General features: G+C 40.5%; 1 protein-coding gene across 5 annotated transcripts in view; it reads left to right on the top strand.

The window, feature by feature from the left end:
- Nucleotides 1–285: 285 nt before the first annotated feature.
- Nucleotides 286–21,324, top strand: part of MAP3K15 (mitogen-activated protein kinase kinase kinase 15) — a 121,557-nt gene continuing 100,518 nt past the window's right edge. For 3 of the 5 annotated variants that reach the window (XM_069784787.1, XM_069784786.1, XM_069784785.1), the window contains exon 1: nt 287–812. In XM_069784787.1, coding sequence (XP_069640888.1) covers nt 497–812 — 316 coding nt within the window. In that variant the 5' untranslated portion in view covers nt 287–496. Of the gene's footprint in view, nt 813–21,324 lie in introns of all 5 variants that reach the window. The other 2 variants (XR_011324924.1, XM_069784784.1) reach the window with 1 other exon arrangement.

Below are 21,324 nucleotides of genomic sequence, written 5' to 3'. Positions count from 1 at the left end.
GCCCCGTGGTGGGCGAGGGCAGCCCGCTCGCCTCACGCCAACGGCTTGTAAGCCCGGCGGGATCCGAGCAGGAACGCCGTGAGGGCAGCGATCCCCCCGCGGGAGCGGCGGGCGGGGTGAAGCGATCCCCCAGGAGCCATCGCCCCGGCGGTACCGCGGAGGGAAACGGCCCTCTCGTCCCGGGCGGGCACAGCTGTGCCGCTGAGGTGAGCCGAGCTCCGCCCCGGCCCGTCCCGTCCGGGGGGGGCGGTACCGAGCTCCGCTCCGGCCGCCTTCACTTCACTTCGCCTCACCTCACGTCGTCCCCGTGCTCGCCCGCGGAGGCGAGGCGGGGAGCGGAAGGGCTGCGCGGAGGGAGCCGCCTCGCCTCGCCTCGCCTCGCCTCACCTCACCTTACCTCAGCTCACCTCAGCTCGCCCGAGGGTTCGCCATGGGGCGCGGCCCCGCCTGAGCACCTGCCGGCAGCCACCGCCTCCCCTCAGCCCTCGACGCCGCTATGGAGAGCCCCGCGGGCGGCAGCGCGGCGGCGGCGGAGCCGGCGTACCCCTGCGCGGAGCCGGAGCTGCCGGCGGAGGCGGGCGGCGGGGAGGCGGCGGCGGCGGCGGCGGCGGCCCCGCGGCCGCGCTGCCTGCGGGCCGTGTACGTGCTGAACGACCCGCCCAAGGCGGGAGCCGGGGCGCGGAGCCCCGAGGCCGGGGCGCGGCAGTGCCTGCTGCGGGCTTGCGAGGCCGAGGGGGCCCAGCTCGGCACGGTCAACTTCGGGGAGCTGGACTTCGGCGAGACGGCGGTGCTGGACGCCTTCTACGACGCGGGTGAGCAGGGCGGGCCGGGGCGGGGGGCTGGGGGTCGTCCCTGGCCGGTGCCGGCCACCTTCGCGGGTGGGGAGGGAAGGCCCCGTGAAGGTGTTGCCGGAGGCCGGAGGAGGGGGGAATGGGGCAGAGGTGAGAGGGAGATGGGTGCCGGGGGGGTGCAAGAGAAGGAGATGGCTGCCAGGGGACCCTCGCGTAGTGGGAGCAAGAGCCCGGTCTTCGGGATCGTCCTGCCCACGGAGGAGGAGGAGGAGGGAGAAAGATTCAGGCCCTTACACCGGCTCTTTCGGTCACCGTGGCGTGCTGCCCCAGCAGGACTGTGGATCCTGCGGTAGCAGCTGAGCCCTAAGGAGCAGCAAAACTCCTGCCGGGGTGTTTTGGTGAGAAGCCCCTTCCAGCTGCCAGCCTGGCTGGGAGCTTAGGGCAAGACATAGTATGAAGACAGAGCAGCCAGAAGCCCGGCTTGGCCAGGGGCTTCACGTTCACAGCTCTAACTCCAGACCTGGATGGTGCAAATAGGCTCGCGTGCAGCCGGGAGCAGAGCAATCCAGCATTGCTCCTAACAAGGGTGTGTAGAAGTTCGCCCTGAGGAAGAAGACTTGTCAGTATTGCCCACCCTGTCCAGGCTCCGGCTGGCGACTGGTGTCTGATGCTTCAAAAGAAAGCTGCTGTCCCTTCTCCACTCAAAAAACACCTGGCTGGTTGGGCACTGTGGCAGAGAATTGTGAGCTTTTTGAGTGAGCAGAGGAAGCCCCTGGGTCAATAGGTATTATTAAAACTAATCAAGGTGAGTATGCGGACACACTGTAGACGTGCAGACATACTTTTTCTCATACCTGTATGAGCAGGCGTTAGGAAGCTGGGGGATTCACAGCCTCCAAAGAGGGAAAGTACTGGTAAGTCCTTGTTGATGTCTGTCTTTCACAAGAACAACTTTACTTTGCTCATGAGGTGTGTTAAAGAATACTTCTTTAAACTTTAGTCTTATTTTAAATTCTCATATGACGATGAGTCCACTTCATCCCCTGATAAGTCACCGAAATACTGAGGAACCTCACATACTTTGTTGTTGTTGTTGTTTAACTTCCTAGTCCAGGGATTTTGGTGTATCTCTGCTAGCAAAGTTAACAAGTGTGTAATAAATAATTCTTTGTGTGTCTTAGTACACAACCATGAAGTAGAAGACACACAACCATGAAGTAGCAATTTCTTTGTGTATCTCCAGTATTTTTGTAGCCGTTCTGAAGGTAAGCATAAAAGTGTACTCGTCAATGCAAAATTTTTTCTCTGTTTCTGCTAATAGTCCTATTAATGTATTATGCACACACCTGCTCTGCATTGTACTGAGAGCTTGAGACAGTCATTTAAAATGTTTTCTTAAGTTGCTGCATTCTGACATGTGTGCCTCTTGTCTGGGAACATGGCCTACCTTCACAGACTTTTGCATTCAAGTCATCTTGTAGGACCAAGATAATTTTCTCAGTGATTAATACCATGTTGTGATAGTAAAGTGCCTTGTTACTGGATACTCCTGCAACACACTTCCATCCAGGTTTAGTCAGCAAATACTTTCTATCATTTTTAGTGTCCATTAAAAACTAATTGAATAGTCCTGAACCAGGAATTGTTCCAAAGGAGACTGTTCAAAATAGTTTTTGTGTGGATTTCTTTCCAGTAGCAACATTTTGAGATCAGGCAGGGGGACAACTTTTTAATCTGTGTAATGTATGCCTTTATTTGGCAAACTTCTTGGTCAAAGCATCCTTTAATGATAAGTTACCTGTATTAAGAGAAACTCAAGTGTTAGCATGACTCACCTTTATCAACCAGACCTGCAAGCTGTCAAAAAGCAGAGAGATTTATTTGTCTGTATGTATTTTTTTGAAAACGATGCTGAATGTGTTAGTAGAGTTTTAACAATAATTCATTGTCACGGCATCCCAAATTAACTGCCATTAACTGCAATGTTACCCTGAAAATGCAAGCATCCTTAATTAAAAAAAATGTTAAGTATAAACAATCATTTTAACAGGGTATTTATTTTGCTCTTTGTTGTTTTAATATTTTAATAAGTAGCTCTTCTAGCATCAACATTTTTAAGAGTTTTTTTGTTCTTGCATTACTGCAGTTACTGTCTCTTTTTTTTTAACTGAACATCTCTGTAGTTCCCTTTTTATCTTTTTTTTAAAATAGTCAGGCTGTACTGACATTTGCCCTATCCTTTGGAGTTTTCCCAATTCCTATGGTACATCTAAAATTTAAACTTACAAAGTTGTGCTGACACATTGAGGTGAAGTGTCTTTAACTTAGTACTTGCTTCATTTCCTCCTGCTACATGCTAGAGATGGGGAAATTTTTGGTTCCTTTAACAGTGTCTTAGGGAATAATTGCATCTTGCTTCATTCTGCAAAGGAACAGAAAGTATCCATTACACTTTTCACTTTATTGTTTCTCTTTTTTCGGGGGTGGGGGGCTGGGGAGGTAGTATTTTTTTTTTTTTTTCTTTTATCTTTCTGGTATTGGCTAGCAGTGGACCTAAATTTCATATTGGATTTTCACTACCATGGATTTTTAAAGTGCTGCCTCTTTTTTTTCAGTTCTCATTTTATATACAATGATTGTCATTGTTTCCTGAGAACTTTTGTTACACCCTTCTTGTTTTCTTGCTCTGTGTTGTTTATTGATGGGTTCTCCCTGCCTCATGTTTTTGAATACATATCAAGCTATTATCCAAAAGTGCTGAATCTAAGTGAATTAAGCTAATGTACAGCATGGTAACTAGTGTAGCTGAGCTGGAGGCACATGGTTGTCTTGCTGACTCTGCCGCGGGGATTGTAATCTCTGACAGGAGGGCGAGAACGACAGCTGAGGGCAATAACTTCTTAAATCAACTTCAACAAACCTTCCTGCTGCAGTTTATCTTTGCCCCTGGGTGTGACAGTGAACAATGGGGAAGGGGTTAGTGCTCTGATGCTTACCTCAGCAGGCAGGGTTTGCTGTTTTTCTGAGAAATACTTAATATTTTTTCTTTCTTTTCCCCTGCAACTAGCTCAATGGCTAGGGCTGTGTTTGCTTTAAATCTCAGAAGATGTATATACCACAGAATACAGAAATGTGAAGAGAAGCAAACCAACCATTTTCAGAATGGGGAGGTGGTGGCTGAGAGGCTTGGTCTGACTAGATTGGATATTGTGCTGCTTTAATACAACAGCAGAGCTGTCGGGACCTGATCTTTTATCTCTGCATGGTACTGGGCATCTAGAGTGACTACAGGTGTCTCCTGGTTTAACCCCAGCCAGCAACTAAGCACCACACAGCAGCTTGCTCACTTCACCCCCACCCAGTGGGATGGGGGAGAGAATCGGGGGGGGGGGAGTAAAACTCGTGGGTTGAGATAAGAACAGCTTAATAGGACAGAAAGGAAGAAACTAGTAATGATAATGACAATAATAAAATGACAATAATAAGCATTGGAATACACAAAACAAGTGATCCACAATGGAATTGCTCACTGCTTGCTGACCAATGCCCAGCCAGTTGCCAAGCAGCGATTATCCCCCTTAGGCCAGCTCCCCCCAGTTTATATACTGGGCATGGCATCACACGGTATGGAATACCCCTTTGGCCAGTTGGGGTCAGCTGTCCTGTCTGTGTCCCCTCCCGACTTCTTGTGCCCCTCCAGTCTTCTTGCTGGCTGGGCATGAGAAGCTGAAAAATCCTTGACCTAAGTCTAAACACGCCTTAGCAACAGCTGAAAACATCGGTGTGTTTTCAACATTCTTCTTATACTGAACCCAAACCACAACACTAGACCAGCTACTAGAAAGAAAATTAATGCTATCCCAGCTGAAACCAGGACAAGGTATCTCCAGCAAAGTTCTGCATTGTGCCATCCAACTAAATATTCTGGTAAGAAAACCCTGTAATATACCAGTATTGTAATCCTTTTATATTCAAGTGTGTGAGATGAGTTTTAAATGACAGTAACAAGCCTGATGCAATCCTTCAAGTCTATATGTCACTATGTTATGATACATCTCCAGTGCTGTGACAAGTGTTACATTGAAGAGGTGTATTTTGCTTTAATGATACTAGTTGGGGTGAATTTCCAACATGAAGTCCTCTTGCAGAAATGCTTATTTTCATTCAGAGATTTGCATGCTTTCGCTCAACAGTGAAGAACATTATTTTCTGTCTGTGGCCTGTGAAAAATCTATATCAACTCTGTTGCTTTTTCTGTGTGTAACCTGAAAGGCTTCACTTTGGTTCAACTTGCATGTATTCTATGAAATAGCTTCTTTAATATCACTTGAACAAGCTTAGAAACATGCAAATAAATAACCATAAATAGGTGATGTGGAATTCATTAACTTTCCTTTGGCATATTTCCATGGGCCAAATGCAAGGTCAGAGCTGTATTCAGAGAATGATGAAGATGTTAAAAAGAAGAAATATACCTTGGTTCTCTAATGAAGAGAGATTCTGTTTTATTACTTCCCCTTTTGGAACTAAAATATCTTCTTAGTTGTAATGGGTCATATGGAAAGAAATACTGACAATTCAAAACCAGTAGGAGTTCTACCTTTTAATGAAGCTTCGAATGAAGTCGTTTGCATCTCTAAAAATCTGGTACTAACCATGCAAATTTGGACTTCTTTCATTGTTCCAAGGTGAGAATATATATGCGTGCATGAACTGTCTGTCTGATGTGATTCATTTCTGTGCCATGACTTTTGGATAAACAAAAAAAAAAATTAGGAATACACTTCCCCTCTTGCCCCTCCCCCCCCCTTCTTTCCTCTGCATGAAACTTACTTGCATGAAAAACAATAATGAAACCAAAAAACAACCCAACTTACAACTTTCCATTTTCTCTGGTTGCCTTTTACTCCTCCTGAGCTTAAACATTAAATCTGAGTCAGTTTCCCAAGATCTGACTGTGAACCCTCTGTCACTGGGTTTTATAGCTGGAACACTACAGGTGTTTCTAGGTGTTAAATCAGCTGAGAAGGAATCTTTTCCCTAAGCATAATACAAATTGTGTGCGTTTCTGTTTTGTTTTAATTTACTCTGCAAGTTATATTTTTCACTGTATGATTAAAAGTTTTATTGATTCTCACTAAATAGACTTAGATAGAAGCTTTTATGCCCATTACAGCCCTTACAAATGATGTAGAAATCTGAACATTTAGGGTTATTCTGAAGAGATGAATGACTGCATCTATCTTGAGCTACCTTTGATCTGAAGACCAATTGTCATGCTTGCAGCCCTTGAAAACACTGCAGTTAGGGTGTTTTAATGTTTTATTTTGTTTTTTAAATATTGCTTAAATGTTTTTTGGGAAACAAAACATTTCTGGAATTCTTCATATAAGTAATTGTTGTTCTGATTATTGATAGGAGAAGAACAAAGTGGTGACTGTGCGTACCAGTCAGTGAATTCTAAAGGTTGCCTTTGTTGTTGTTGTTTGTTTTGTTTAAGAATGATACACCTGTACAAACATATTTTTCGATATAGTTCCTAAGTTACTGTGAAGGAATCTGCTGTGCCATTTGACCATGAGATGTTGGCAAGTAGATTCTGGTTCTACCTTGTTGCATTTCAAGTTGACTCTTAGTGATATCAGGGAGCTCCTGAAAAGAAGCTGTATGTGAGGCTGACAGGCTTGAGTTGACCGGGGTGGGCACGTGAGGCTGCTTAGGTGGGAGCCTGGTTCCTGGCCACTCATCTCCTTTTGTAGTGATTGCATGCTTGTTCAGTCTTGTTATGCTCTGTGTAGCATATTTTTCATAGGTTTAAGAATTGTTTCTGTAAGACCTGAGGTCACAAAATTAAGTTTAAAAAAAAAAAAGGAAATATTTGCTTATGTGGGTTAATTATATTGCTTTCATTTCCATCCTCATAAAATAGACAAATTATCATAGATTTGCGGTAGCTTATTTTATGTTCTGCAGTCACATCCTGCTTTTATCAGTGTTATCATACGTCGCTTTTTTAATTGTCAAATTACACATGCACGTTAACGAATGTTGATGTACTCCCTAGTTAAAAAGTAACTGATGTTCCTGGTTTGCAGACATAGTTTATCATAGCCGAACTTGTGCACTTATAGTTGTCTACTGTAGTACATACTGCTTTTATGCTTAAACTATGTTTAAAAATTCTTCAAAATCTCTTTAAAGTAAGAAACAAAGGGTAATTCTAAATAGAGTCATCCTGAAGTGCTTTTCAACTCTGTTTCACTCGGTATAATCTTTTTTGTTTCGTTTTGTATCAAGTTATGGAAGGAAATGTCTAGACTCTCTGCAATTTCTTTTTACTTCTCCCATTTAGGAAAACATGCCTTCATGCAGAGAACTGTAGCTCAACCACTGATGGTCATAGGCCTCTCAACAATTTGAGAAGTGTTGTTCACGTAATATCTAAAGCTTTTGAAGTCTAAGCCCCAAACGCATTAGTTCTGGAAAACAAACAAACAAACTCCCATGTAAATCAGCATGATAATGAGCTTTCCCTAAAATTCCTCAGGTTCCTACCAGTGTCAGCAGTGCTTTCCATGAATTGTGGTACTCCATTGCCTCCAGGCCTGTCAAAAATGGAGTTGTAAATTCATGAAACTGACTGTGGGAAAATAACAGGGGAGTTACTTTGTTTACACTTGGGATAGTGACTTATTTGCCACTTGATTGGTATTCCCTCTCCTCCACCCCCTTTAAACTTGTTACAGATATTTAGTAGCTAGCGCAGCCAGAAGAAATTGTATTGCATCAAGTGTCTTTGCCATAGCGATCACTGAAAGGCTGCGGGTTTTGTCTAATGCAGAAAAATATCTGCCCATAATAGTTCCACTCAGGTGAGACTAGCTGCATTAACTCTCCTGTTGCTGCCTTTCACTCACAACAGTTGAAGAAAAAGATTCTTTACAAAAAAAATTAAATTCTGCTCATTTGTGTGTGAGTTGAGGGGAGAGAATTCTTGTTAGTTTTGCCTTTGCTCTGAGAGTGACAACATGAAACTGGAGTTGGGAATTGGTAAATGAAAACAGTGCAAGGCTGTATTCTGGGTGTTGCTTTCCAACGGTGATAGACCAGTAATCTCTGCTGCTCTGTCCTTTGTCGATAATAAAAATTTGCAGAAGAAAAGCTAATGTTTACAATGGCATTACTGTTTGGCACTAGGCTTTCCTTACTTAGCAGAGCTTCTGTGTGCGCAATCCCATTTAACAGAGTAACTGTCTGCTTTTATCAGCATCGTCTCTGTCTTTTGTGGAACTGAGTTAAGCGTTTCAGATATTTTCTTTGTAAACAGATGCTTGACATGCTTCTGTCTTTTTAAACCCAGTTTGAGAAAAGAACACGATTACCAAGCTCAAAGCCAGACATTGTGCCTGTTCCTACTACTTGTTCACGGTCCTTACGATAACTGACAAATTATGGGTTGTCACCAGGTCAAGAAAATATCTGAATTAGAATGAAAGGATGTCTGAACATGGTTGAGGTGGATTTTTTGTTTTCATGGTAATTAAGTTTCAGAGTTGATAAACTTACCTTTTTGTTTATTATAATAACCACAGAACAAAACTAGGTAAGTCTTCATATTGTTTTTGGAAAACCAGAAACTGCCTTGACTTTCTGGCTTGCAATTAAGGCACAAAAAAATGCTTGATTTTTTTTTTTTAATTATTATATTTTTTTTACCCTTTAATGCCTCTTCAGGTTCCTTGTTTTGCAGTTATGATCGCCTCTGAGAAGATATAATACAAATTCAGAGAACAATAGCAAGTTAATTTCCTTAACTTTTGGTATTTTGGACAATTTTAAAGATGGATATTCAGAATTTAGGATCTTAAATCTAAACTTTCTTGCATACTCCCACCATGACACATTCATTAGGTACAGATTAGCAATGTATGGTTGATCCTTTTCCTTCAGTATGACTTCAAATGTGAGTTTCCACCTTACAGTCCCTGAAAGTGGTGGCAGTTGCTGTCTATTCTGTCGGTTTAATAAATCTGTGGGGTCTCAGATCTAACTGTGGTAGTTGCTCAACCTTAACTTTGACTTCTGTTTCATCAAAGCTGATAAAGCTTTAAGGATTCATGAAAAATGAATGCTGCAATGTGTTGAATAGATCCCTTCCTCCCTCTGGAGCATATGCTGCTGTTCATGAAAATACTCACTGTTGTCATACTCCCTGAACACTTTTAACAGATCCTTTGAAAAATTTGCTGATTTAGTTTTGCCTTGCAAATCTAACACTTAATTCCAGCTAGTGAACAGCAGCCAAACTCTAGTTCCAAAGGCAAAAGCAGTAAATGCCCACTGTCAACAGCACTTGACATCGTCTGATAGCCTGGGTGTCTCATAGTCATACTGCAGTCCAGAAGACAGTAAAAAGGATGGTTCTGACTGTGTGAGGGCAGCCTTGTGGCTGGCCTGGCCACTGATAAGAGCTGTGCTGTAAAAGCACAGACCCAGTTTTCTGACTTGGTCCATAACTACATGACAGTCTGTCAGAATGCTGACTCTGGGTATTGTCCAGCAGAATTCAGTGAATGCAACTAATAATATTCTTTCTTTGGAAGCAGCATAGCGCAGGGAACTATGTTCTGTGGTCTTTTGTATTTTTGAGGTTGGTCATAGGATAATCATGAGATTTGCTCAGTTACCAAACAGCATCCCAGTGATACTGAATTTTTACATACAGTCTGTCACAGTTAATACCATTGCTGTGATTATAAGAACTTAATCTTTGAATGAAGGCTAGTTTAGTCAAGTGAAATCAGACAATATCAGAACTGATGGGAAGATTCTGCTGATTTATGCTGAAGGTACACAGCCCATGTGCATCAGAACATCTCAGGACTCTGTACAGTGTTTGGATGACCTGATAACACGAACTTCCAAAACATTTTCTTAGAAACTGCTTGCCATCTGAAAACTTCACTGCAGTAATTCGTGTATTTCTTTTTTCCCTCATTGCATCTGAAACCGTGCTTGTAAAGCCAGCACACAGACTCTAGTGATACAGAAGTCAGTGTTCTCCCTGCTCCATGGCTCAAGCTTTACTTACAGGCATAGGCCTGTAAGTTCTTCCAGTCATTTGCAATTGGCTTTTTCTGCTAGTTTAAAGTTGTAAACTAATTTTCAGAGTGACTGATAGGGTTAGCATTAGGGTTTTTTTCACTGCTGAATTCTGATCTGTGAATTATAATACACAACACTGTGCTCACAGAGGCAATGCAGAGAAGTGGTCCTAGGGTGAATATGCATGAACTTGGGGTAAAGCAGTCTGTCTTAGTATTATGGCTTGGCACCCATCCTCTCTGCAGAAGGCGCAATACACAAAATTCAGAAATCTTCAAAAGGGAGAAACTTGCACATTAATAAAGATGCTCACTGCTTCTACAACTTTTTTTTTAAGTTTTGTTTTTATTGTTCCTTGCTCATCATCCCCAAATCTGACTATGGTCTTTCCCCAAAGTAAGAAGAAAAGGATGCTCCATCAAGAAGTGCCAGAGGTTTCGTGAAGTCTGTTTGGGACTTTGGACAATGAAAGTACTTGCAGACTACTGATTTGAGCAGCAGTGTAAATATTTCAGCTATGGATTCAGCTGTGTGGTAAATAGAACATTGCAAGAAATCAGCCTCAAAACAATACTTGTAGAGTTAAATTTACAAGGAAAAAGCTAATCTATCTTGGGATTTATTAAAACCAGAAAAAAATACACTATCAGATACTTAAACTGAGATATTGTCAGCATCCATGCAGGGATTCATCTTGTGACAACTTTGTGTGTATATTTTGAGGTGAACCATCCTACACTACATTCAGTAAATGCTGGAGACCATGTTTAGAGGCCTGTTGTAAAACCACAATTTCTTGTGATTCATTGTGCCTGATGAATCACAGTTTGGATGTACTTATGTTCCTCTGACTCTACAGGGATCCTATGATGATTAACTTTGGGTATCTTACTTTTAGTTATAATCTTAGTTGAAGTAGGGAAATCTAGGATGGATCTGCTGTGACAACAAACAAGCTGTGTTCATGCTTAATATTGCCTATCTATGTGCTGGAAGTAATAATGTGTACTGTATTTATAGGATAGTTAAAGATTAAGTAGATAATGGTTGTGACTTGCTTTGGAAAGGCCAGCTTCTACTGAAATTCTGGATTTTATTGACACTACTTAGTGCCTTGAAGTAGATTTTTCTCATTTTTTAATGAATGTTGCCCATTTTTGAAATTACAGTGTTCAGTGGCACGTAAGGATTTTTTTCAGTAGTGCGTGCAGTCTTTTTGGCTGGCACATAAAGCTTGTACTCTTTACAGGAAAGTTAAAAATAGCAAGTTGAACCCACATCTGCCCAGCATCCAGAATATTAAGTCAAGAACTCTGTATCTATATGTGAGTGCAAGTCTCTTGGCTCACAGAGGATGCTGTGGCTTTATGTAAACTTTATTTTCATTTGCACTTTAATAATACTGCCTTTCCTCAATTAACATTTTCTCTGCATAATTTACTGTGTTTTTACATGGGTCCTAAATGACAGTCTGGGAGTCTGTCAACATAAAGAGGAAATCTGTAATCTAGTTATGAGGTGGGATACCTCAGTTTGGTATGCACAAGTTCCCAGTGCTAATGATAGATATGTCTCTTGATGTTTGTTTTTAAAAAAATATTTGGGAAAAAGAAGAGATTTAGAGTAGGGAAGCGTCCCTTATTTTTGTATGCTATATTCTTAATTCTTAAAGAGAAGAATAAAGGTCTTGGCTTAACCCAGACTTACAAACTTTAGTGTACTGAAATCTTCTTTCTTTCTTTCCATTGTACTGCCTTTTATTACTTTTCTTATCTTTTACATTTCTTTGATCAGAAGATAAAGCTCATCATGATTTTATTTTTTCAGATGTTTTTGATATATGTTGTTGGCCAATGTGTGACCTGTTGGAGATGTGCAGATTTGGCAGTTTCTTTCTGCTTCCCAGCCAAGGTATTCAACATTAAATGATGGGTGACTCTCAAGTGGTTTAGTTTGGATAAATGTCTAAAAGTTTGGAGCTTATCTAAACCTCTTTGGCCTAGAAACTGATTTGCCTGTGGTTGGGGAGGAAGGGACAGCCTTTCTTGTTGAATTCTGTACTCTTCTTAATTTCACTTAGGCCAGATTATCCCATAAGTAATCTTTTTTTTTTTTGATACTTCGTTCCCTTTTATGACCCAGTGTAGGAAGTGCAGAGGTGTAGGAAAAGTTAAATAAAGTTCACCTTTCTCATTTTCCCCCCAACCTACAGGCAAGGTTCAAATTAGGTTCAGGGTTGGGGTGTTTTTTCTGCATGCTCTCTCAACTGGCTGCCTCAGCTCTTGTAAACGTTGCAGTGGAAATAGCCTCATGTGACGCTTGGCACACTGCTAGTGTGGCAGGCAAGTGTGAAGAGCCTGTTTTTAATTTACTCTGCTGTTTCTTTTCCTCTCTGCTGTTAAATAGGGCAGAGAAATGACAGATTCTGTAGAATTAGTAGGCTTTTTGGCTTGCAGAGAGATTTTAGGAAATAATCTTATCCTTAATGACCTGGCATAGTGAAAAGTATGTATGATGTGAGACATCTACTCATTATGGCTGTTTACTAAGAGAATATAAACAGAGAAAATTATTGAACAGGTATCTTTCTCAGATCATCTGTGATGGGTGGGTATTTTTCTAGTGTACTGGATATGTAGATTAGGAAGCCTTTTTCAATCAGTGGTAATGAATTTGGGAAAAAGTGAGAAGTGGGTGACTTCTGGAATCTTCATTTGCCTAATGTCTGTGAATAACAAAAAGGGAAACAAATGTCAATTATTTAAATACTCTTTGAGAAGTTTTGAATGCTGCTTCATTAGTATTCATTTGGGTATAAAGATTGAATGAGCACATGGGAAGTGCAAATATCTGTCTTTTCTGAGGTAGTATTCAGGCATATTGATTGCTCTGTAGATGCTTAGCTATTTTGCAGATAGAAGACTGCAGATGCCAAATCAGAGGCTATTTGAGTTGTAACTTATGCCGAGGTACACGTGGATAATAGAAGGGAATAGCTGAGGTAAAATATTAGGAATTTTCTTCTCTCTAAAGAGAGGTTTGTTACAAACTACCTTTAAAATGAGGGCTCTGTTTTTACAAAGCCACTGTTCGTGTTCCAGTGGGATATTTTGATTTTTTTTCCCCCCTCTGAAAATCAGAATCTTAATAACTGTATGGTCACCAAGTCCATCTCTGAAATCTCAGTTTATGTGACCAGGCTAACATCATGCAGCAGCTGTGGAGTAGAAAGAAGCAGGGATGGAATTCAGTTTCGCAGGCAAGCATTCAGCTGCTTAAGCCATGATACAGCCCTTTCCCTTCCTGCAATCTTGTCAGTCCCTGTTGTGGTGTGACTGCTCATCTTCTGCAGCCACTGAGGCGGGTGGGCACTGCTTTGTTCACCACATAGCCCACAGTCACTTGTCTGCTATGAGCTATGCTTTTTTAAAAAAGTTTCTTAGAATGTTAAGATTCTTCAGCATATTTTAACAATAATTAGGTAGTGAGTATAGAGTATTTCATACTATATATTGTCTTTTTAAAGGAAGGATTGTTTTTCCTGAAACTTGCATTGATTAATAGTTGCTTTTTACATTATACATGGTCAAATGATGGATATCAACCTGTGATAGCAAATTGCTTTAATTTGGGGGTGGTTTTGGGGGGTTTTTTTGTTGTTTTTTTTTTTTACTTCTGTTGGGTGCATGCTTACAAGGTTTAAACAACAGCCACCGTAAATTTAAGTACTTTATTTTGGCACTCAAGAAATATGATTATAAAACAGTGTGGATGACCATATCTAAGAGGTGTTTGTGTGTGTACTATATCAGGCCAGAGTCTTTTCTACTACTTACAGAATTGGATTTTTTTACTTACAGATGCAAGTGTGGTTTATTATATGATATGTAAAAAATGCATGTTCATGAAATTAAGTTTTCAACCTTTATTTCTTTCAATTGTTGTAAAATATAACAGTTTCTTAAAGTACTTTTCCAGGAGGCTAGTGGGAAGCTGGTAGCTGATACCACTCACAGGACTGATTAGCTGCAGTGACAGATCTTCTATCTGCTACTGTGCTAGCACTAAGCTAGGCAAAAATTATTAAGTTAAATATGGGTTGAGGGATAAGGGGAGAATAGAATGGGAAGAGAGAGAATCAGAGACCGTGGGTCACGGGAAGGAGGTAGGAGTTGCAGGCAGGCGTGAGTACCCATCTACCCGAGCCATGAAACTGCTCAAATGGCTAAGATCCAAGTGATGAGATCTCTCTCAATTTCTAAGCCGAGAGCTTGAAGGCTGTAATTTTACAAAGAAATGCTATAAATATTGATCTCTTGTGCATCTCGCAACTTTCAGAATTCATTTATTAGCAGTGTGCAGACCTTGGCAGGACCCATCTGATACAGTTGTGGTTGGTAACTAAAGATCTGTGACTTTGATTGTGGTCCCAGAGTGGGTAAATTTTTACAATCCTTCCTCAAGGAAGAGTGGCTGTGCAAAGGGGTGTGTACTGGGTGAGTTTTCAGTGATGGTGTGTGCGGACATTCTTTTTTTTGACTGTGATCTCTCACACCACTGTGAGTTAGTGCCCTTGGACTTGAGGCTATGTTGTTCCCAGGACCTCACAAGCTATGGTATGAAAGGGAGGAAAAAAAAAAAAAAGATAAAAGTCTGTTACTAGCTTTAGTACGAATGTCATTGCCTTACAGGGAAATGTAATGCTTGTATTTGGCTTGAAGGTAATTTTACTGAGAATTTAACTTGCGTATAAACTTCATCCATAGGCCAGGAGGTTATAGTCAATGTAACTATACAATCAATGTAACTCAACAATCAGATTATATGGGTGGCAGAAAAGACTCTGGGCTGAGATAGTACATGCAAACACACCTCTAAAAGAACAGTCATCCACACAGTTGTATAATCATATTTGAGTGCCAAAGCAAAGAGTGTCATAAGCTGGGATTCACAAATGAGCTCCCAATTTATGGAAAAATCAAGCAAGAGTTAGGTGTTTCAGAGACTCCTTTGGAAATCTTAGCTGAGGGTTTGAATTGTGACAATCCTTCCTTTTCTTTCTCACAGACAGAGAGACTGCAGTTATAGTACTGATGAGAAAGAGCTATAGTCCTTCTCTGTTGGCCACCAGTTCATTGGTCAGCTGGTGGGAACATCTGCAGGGAAATATCTGCTGAGGTAGTACCGTTCTTGACTGAAATGCCTTGATGGTTAATGAAATTCTTCAAAGCAGAGCTGCGAGGCTCTGTGGAGGGGGTTCATAGCACACTTCAGTGTGGGTGTCTGCAGTTGGCTTTGACTCACTATATAGTGGAGAGAAATGGGCACTTCTGGGCTGCAGTTCATCTCATCCTAAAGTAGACTTCTGACAGATCAGATGAATGGTGCTCTAAGTGCTTTTCCTCTCTCTGCGCTGACAATGGAGGGAGTGAGGACTGGCTCATCTGAGACCAAACATCTCCCTTGTGACTCTGACCAACTGACTGCTGAAATCTTAGCTTTGGAACGAGCAGCGTTTCATGAGGCTAACAAGAGTATTTCCAGACAGCCTGACTCGTCTGACAAATTTCTGTTTTGGTGCTTGGAAGCACTAAGCCTTCTTAATTTGGCATGAGAGGATGTTTAACATTGGCCAGAAAAATAAGTTCTCCAACACAAATGACTGGGTTGTTTTTAATTAAGTCTTTTATAAAGAAAAAAACCAACCTGAAGCAAAGACTGGCAAAGTTAAAAAGGACTGAAGGCAAAGTTTTGTCATGGAAAACATTAAGCAACTTCTAAGCTTAGGCATACACAGTTTACAGTGAATTATATATTTCCTAACTTCTGCAATTCATATTGTAAGAAAAGTTCTTTGAGGATTAGTTCTTTGTTTCCTTCTTTCCCTAAACTGCCAACTATACAAAAAATGTTTTCTGCTCTGCTGAATGACAGGTTATTTTCAGGTGTTTCAGTATTCCACTCATACTGTATTTTTCTCTTTCATACTTGTGCAAAAGAATTAAAAATGCATTCTAAGTTTGGATGCCCTATGTATTACATTAACTGCATTACTTTTCTTCCCACACCAGTTCTTGTGGGTGCTGGTTGTATTCTGTTTTGGCAGAGTCTGAGAGACTATCTTTAAAGATCAGTTAAAGAAGTAATAAGCACAGGCATGCCTTTGACACAATTTTTGCTTTTCTGGATCGGTAGAAATGCTTTCTTAATGTAGTGCCTTGCCTTGTTTGAAACTTACTGTGAATTTAATAAAGCTTTTGCTTTTGGTATCCAACATTTTTGGAAGGATCCTTGCTTCCATTTAACAAAAAAGTTCCTAATATGCAATTGCAGGGGAAAGAATTGAAGGCTTCAGTTGATGTATCTAATGTGTAAGGAAACCCCAAAACATAAAAATAAGTGGGAACTCAGGTTACAGATCAACCCCTAGAACTGGCAGTGTTGCTCACCTGCTGTAATTTGTTCTGTTCCTTTTAACTAAAGTGCAATTTCTTGGGTGATTTAATTTTTGGAACAGATGGTTATTTTGATATTAAGGAATATGTATCAATTATAAATGTGGCACAAATGCTTTGTTATAGTTTAGAAAAATTAATAGTTTTAGATACTAGTTTCTCCTGAGTTGCAATAAATACCACTGGAGCATGAAAAATATGTTCTAGTGCTATTTTTAATGTGTGTTTGTGTACCAGAGGACAGATGAAAGATGCAGTATCTGAGTACAACTGTAAAGTAACACCACAGTGCTAACATGATGAGTGGCTGTAATGTTTGGGTCTGAATGTAACCCCGTTGTGGAGTTCATTGCATGAAATGGGCACTTATACAGAATTATGAAAGTCAGAGATGAGCACTGGCCCCTCAGTCTTGTCCATGCTGCTGTTTTGGATGGTGGTCTGATTTTCGGTGTATCCTGAGGGTCGATTTTGCTGGATGAGAATTGCCAGTGAATGTTATAATGTCGTATGTTACTGAGATAGCCTAACACTAAAATTTTCAAATGTTGTTGCTGAAGGCTGTATTTGAAATCGAAAAGACAAAAGGTTACAGGTGAGAACTATCTCATGAACAAGAAGTTTCTTTCTGGTAAATGTTTTAAATAAATATGGTTTTTGTATGCCTTACCTACATTAAAATGCTTTCAGGCTCTGCATACATGTTGCTGTGCTGGTTGCATTCATTACTGGTTTCACTCCAGCTACGTGTGCCTCTGTTTCTTCCACACTGGATTATTTTTCTGGCTGCTTCTTTGGACTTCACGTTTCACCACGTGCAGGTTGGCTATCCAAAAAGTGCTCATTCTGTGCCATTTCAGGCTGCTGGGGGTTCTCCCAGTGGTTTCAATGGAAGCTGTATGAGGCGCTTTTGTGATCTATACATGGAAAAATAAGTGTACCAGCTTCCTTATCTCCATTTTCAGAGTGTAATCCAGGCTACAGCTTTGTGTGATAAGTTCTAACCATTCCGGTAGTTTAAAAACTGCTGTCTTTCAGCTTTTTGCCTTGGGAGCCGAGAGGCTTGAGTTTGAGTGCCCCAAACTTTTTAGGTACATAGGAAGGAGGAGATGCCTTGCTGGGCCACATGAAAAAGACTCTAGCATGCACCCAAATGCTGTAGTTAGAAACAGACTTGGATGTCAACTCTTCCTCCTCCTCCTCCTCCACGTTGATGCGCCTGCTTTCCAAACAAAGGCAGTGGGTCAGCTGGATCCGGCCTGTGAAGTGCCGGTTGGACCACTTTGCTTAACACAGCTGTTCCCAGATTTGTCTCTGGAGGTGGGACACTGCCGGTTTTAATGTGTTTGCGTGTTAAAGGGAGCAAAGCTCTAATTGTTGCAGTTAGTGATGCTGCCATATAGTGGAAAGGCTCATCTGAAGATTAAAGTTTTTCGGTTTCTTTCCTAGCAACGGCAGGGCTCTGGATTTGCCTGGTCCCTTCAGGAAAGTTATTTAACAGCTGACTTTCCTTAGCCAAGAATGCTGCTTCTGGTCAGCTAATACACAGTTGAATTTACCTCTTCAGCACTCACAGTGTTCACATTCACAGAGCAGAATGACTTCATGGGGAAGGATGTGAAACTGCTTGCCAGAGCGAGATTTGACACACAGGAAGGAAGAAATGCAAAAGAAAGGTCTGACTTTGCCCCTTGTGTTTGCTGTTCTGATAACGCTGGCTTTTATAAGGGCCCCAATTGTTAGGCTTTTTGCTAGGTGAGAGGAGCAGAACTGATACATTTTGGTGTGTGGTGCACCTTTCTCACTAATAGATCATTTTGTAACATAAAACCTGTGGCAGATGAAGGTAAGATTAAAGCCACACCTGAGTAAAAGGCAAATGAGAAGCTCAGTCTGAGAACACAAGTTAGAGGTGCCGCCCTGGTTTTGATAAAACAACATGTGGCTGAAATGGCCACTTTACAACAGTCCTTTTGTTTTCCTGAGCAAACAGACAAACGATGGCCGAGCACATTTCAGAATTTTTGCCATTTGATGCCCGGGTTTTCAGAATTCCTAAAGCACTTAACAAATCCATTAGAGCTGTCAAAAGTGAGATATATCTAAGTTTAGATTTTGCTTCATTTTATAATCGGAGTGGGTGTGGATGGATAATACACCAGAATCGGAATCTAATTTTCTCTGTTGTCTTCCCAAGATAATCATCCTTTAAAAACAGTGAATTAAAAATTATTTGGCCAATATTAAAATTGTCTTCTTTCTCCAGTTTGTGATTGGTGTCATTAATAAAATCCCCAAATCCCACTGTTTTTTCTTCAGCGTTTACTATATGTGAACAGAAAGATATCTTCTTTTTTCCCAAATTAATATGAGGATTCATACCTAATTTAATTCTTAAATTTCCTGTCCTTTGAGTTCTCAATTCCTTTGGCCTGTGAATTAAACGCTCATTCCAAAGGAAGTGCCTTCACTGTATCAAAAAGTTTCAGGCCTCCAGTGTGCATGCTTGTGTTTCCTTCTCTGAAGTAGGAAGTAGGCTGAAGCTTGTAGTCTGACTCCAGCCACAACTGAATTCTTGTGCAAAAGTTGTGCACAAGAAGAAGAACAACCTTCCTTCTTAAAGGTGCTTCGTAAGCAATTTCTAAATTGTTACAGTTAATTTTAATTTTACTATTTATACAAAAGTGCAGGACTTGGTTTTAGTCTATTGGAAGTTAAGCTTAGTCTGAAATGTATGAAATGGTTTTAAAAATGGTATTTAGGGTATATTAAAGTTGAGAGCGTTGTGCTTTTTGTTTAAAATGCAGGGTATGTTAAAGTTGAGAGTATTGTGACTTTTGTTTTACCTTAAGTGAAAGCTGCAAAGGATTCCTGGTTTTCAAATGCACTTCAAATTTTACCATAATTGTTTCCCTATAAACACTTTGGCATTCTCTCCTTTAAAGGACCATGCAGTCATGCAGTGCAGAAAAAAAATTGAATGTGCATCCTGAAGTTATGGGTTCTTGAAGATAGTTATGATGATTGATTTTTTTTTTTTTTTTTTTTGTTAGGACTGTTGGTGGTGTTCTGAAGAATAATTTTGAGTTTCCTCCAGTGGATTTCAAGGATAACACATTTGTTTATTTACTAACTATGAAGGACACTAATGCAAATAGTCAATAATCTGAAGGAATAGTAATCTGAAAGTTTGTAATTTACCAGGATGCTAGTGGATAAGAAGGGGCAGAATTCTGCATTTTCCTCCAATAAGGTTTCTATTATCATGTTAAGTTTGGTATTATTTTTTTAATCTATTATGTATAGATAGGTTCCAAATGCTGAAAAATAATGAATCCATAATAATGGACTAAGGTTCTTGTTCTCCACATGGATAAGGCTGGATGGAGGTGAGTCTTAGATTAGGAGTTGAAAGCAGTACAGACTTTCTGACATTTTCTTCTGTTAGGCCTCCTAGATTCCATTTAACTTTCAGCATTTTTCAGGCTATTTCTTCATTTTGTCTTGTTTACTACTTGTAACTTCTAAATCCCCAAACCCGGTACCAAAATTTTCCTTCTGTTGTTGCTAGCAGTGCCATAAATGATACAACAGTCAGATGAAGACTTGTGATTTGCATAGATCATTAAATTATATGATGCCTTCAGGTGCATTCCAGATAGAGATGCAAGTCCTCTGGTTTTAACCCGTGTAATAATGTTTTTCCTGTTGAATTATTTATTAGTTTCACAGTCTCCTGTTTTACCACAAGTAATGATCTCTAATCTCATTTCAGTTGTCATAGTTATTTATCTCTTCCCCTGTCTGGTCTCTTAAGACATGCTAGTGTTAAGATATGTAAACTGTAGTATAAGAAATTATTTATGTGCCATCTGTTGCAACAATGCAGACACCTAATCAAGATTGTACTAGTAATACTGATGAATTACCTTAATGCACTAAAAATACACACATAGCATAATTGTTTTACAATGGAAACAAAAGCTTAAGACGAACTGCAATCAGATACTTAATAAAGTGAGATCAGTTTTGGGGGTTTGTGACAAAAGAGAACTATTTTCAGGGTGAAAATAGTTTCATACACAACCATGAGAAAACAAAAAGTTTAAAAGATCTTTTATGCTTAAGAAGAAATGAGGAAGGACACATTTTTATGGACATGTTCTTTTAAATGTGAGTTGCTGCTGCAGAAACAAAGCAATGAGTTTAAATGTTCTGTTCCAGAATCATCCAAAACTGGTCCTGTGCAACATTAAGCACATCTCTACCCTCCACATCCTCCAGTGCATGCATTGTAAAGATCACTGTACTTCATTTGGAAGCCTTCTGTCTTTACAGAGAGGCTGTACCTTCCCCTGCTCTCTTTCATTCTGAACATAGGAAACCATATCCGTTGGTCTTTTAGACCTATGTGAAATGTTTCATTATTGCATAAAATTCTTCATTCATGAAAAGATTCAATCAAAGTTGACATTAGCTCTTGCTTCATGCTTGTCTACAATGGAGGAGGTTGAACCGAAGTTTGGGACCTTACAGTGTGCAGTATACTAAGAATTTTGCCCATGCTGTAGAGAGCTGGCTAAAGATGAACTGGAAAGATTATCAGCAGGTTGTGCAAGATTTGAGGTTCTACAGGAATAAAGGGATTTTCTCATGTTGCCATGATTTTGTGTTGGGGTTTTGGTTTTTTTTGGGGGGGGGAGGAGGTGTGTTTGGGTTTTTGTGTTGTTTGTTTGTTTTGTTGGGTTTGGGTTGCTTTTCTCTTGAATGGTGATGTTTTGGTCTTAAGACAGGTTATTGTCTTTGGATTCAAAACGTTCCTTGTGCTTTAACAGGGAGTGTGTTAGTAACCAGAGGGACTGGCTGACCCCAGTGTGGTGTGCTAGCATAGCCTGATGGAATTGTACAGGAGTGTATATTCATTGCAGGCTTTTCCAAGAACTTGCATACTAAGTATGGGATATTGATTCTTG

This window comes from Haliaeetus albicilla, chromosome 6 (genome assembly GCF_947461875.1).
Source record: "Haliaeetus albicilla chromosome 6, bHalAlb1.1, whole genome shotgun sequence".
Taxonomy (NCBI): Eukaryota; Metazoa; Chordata; class Aves; order Accipitriformes; family Accipitridae; genus Haliaeetus; species Haliaeetus albicilla.
This window is presented reverse-complemented; position numbering and strand designations above follow the sequence as displayed.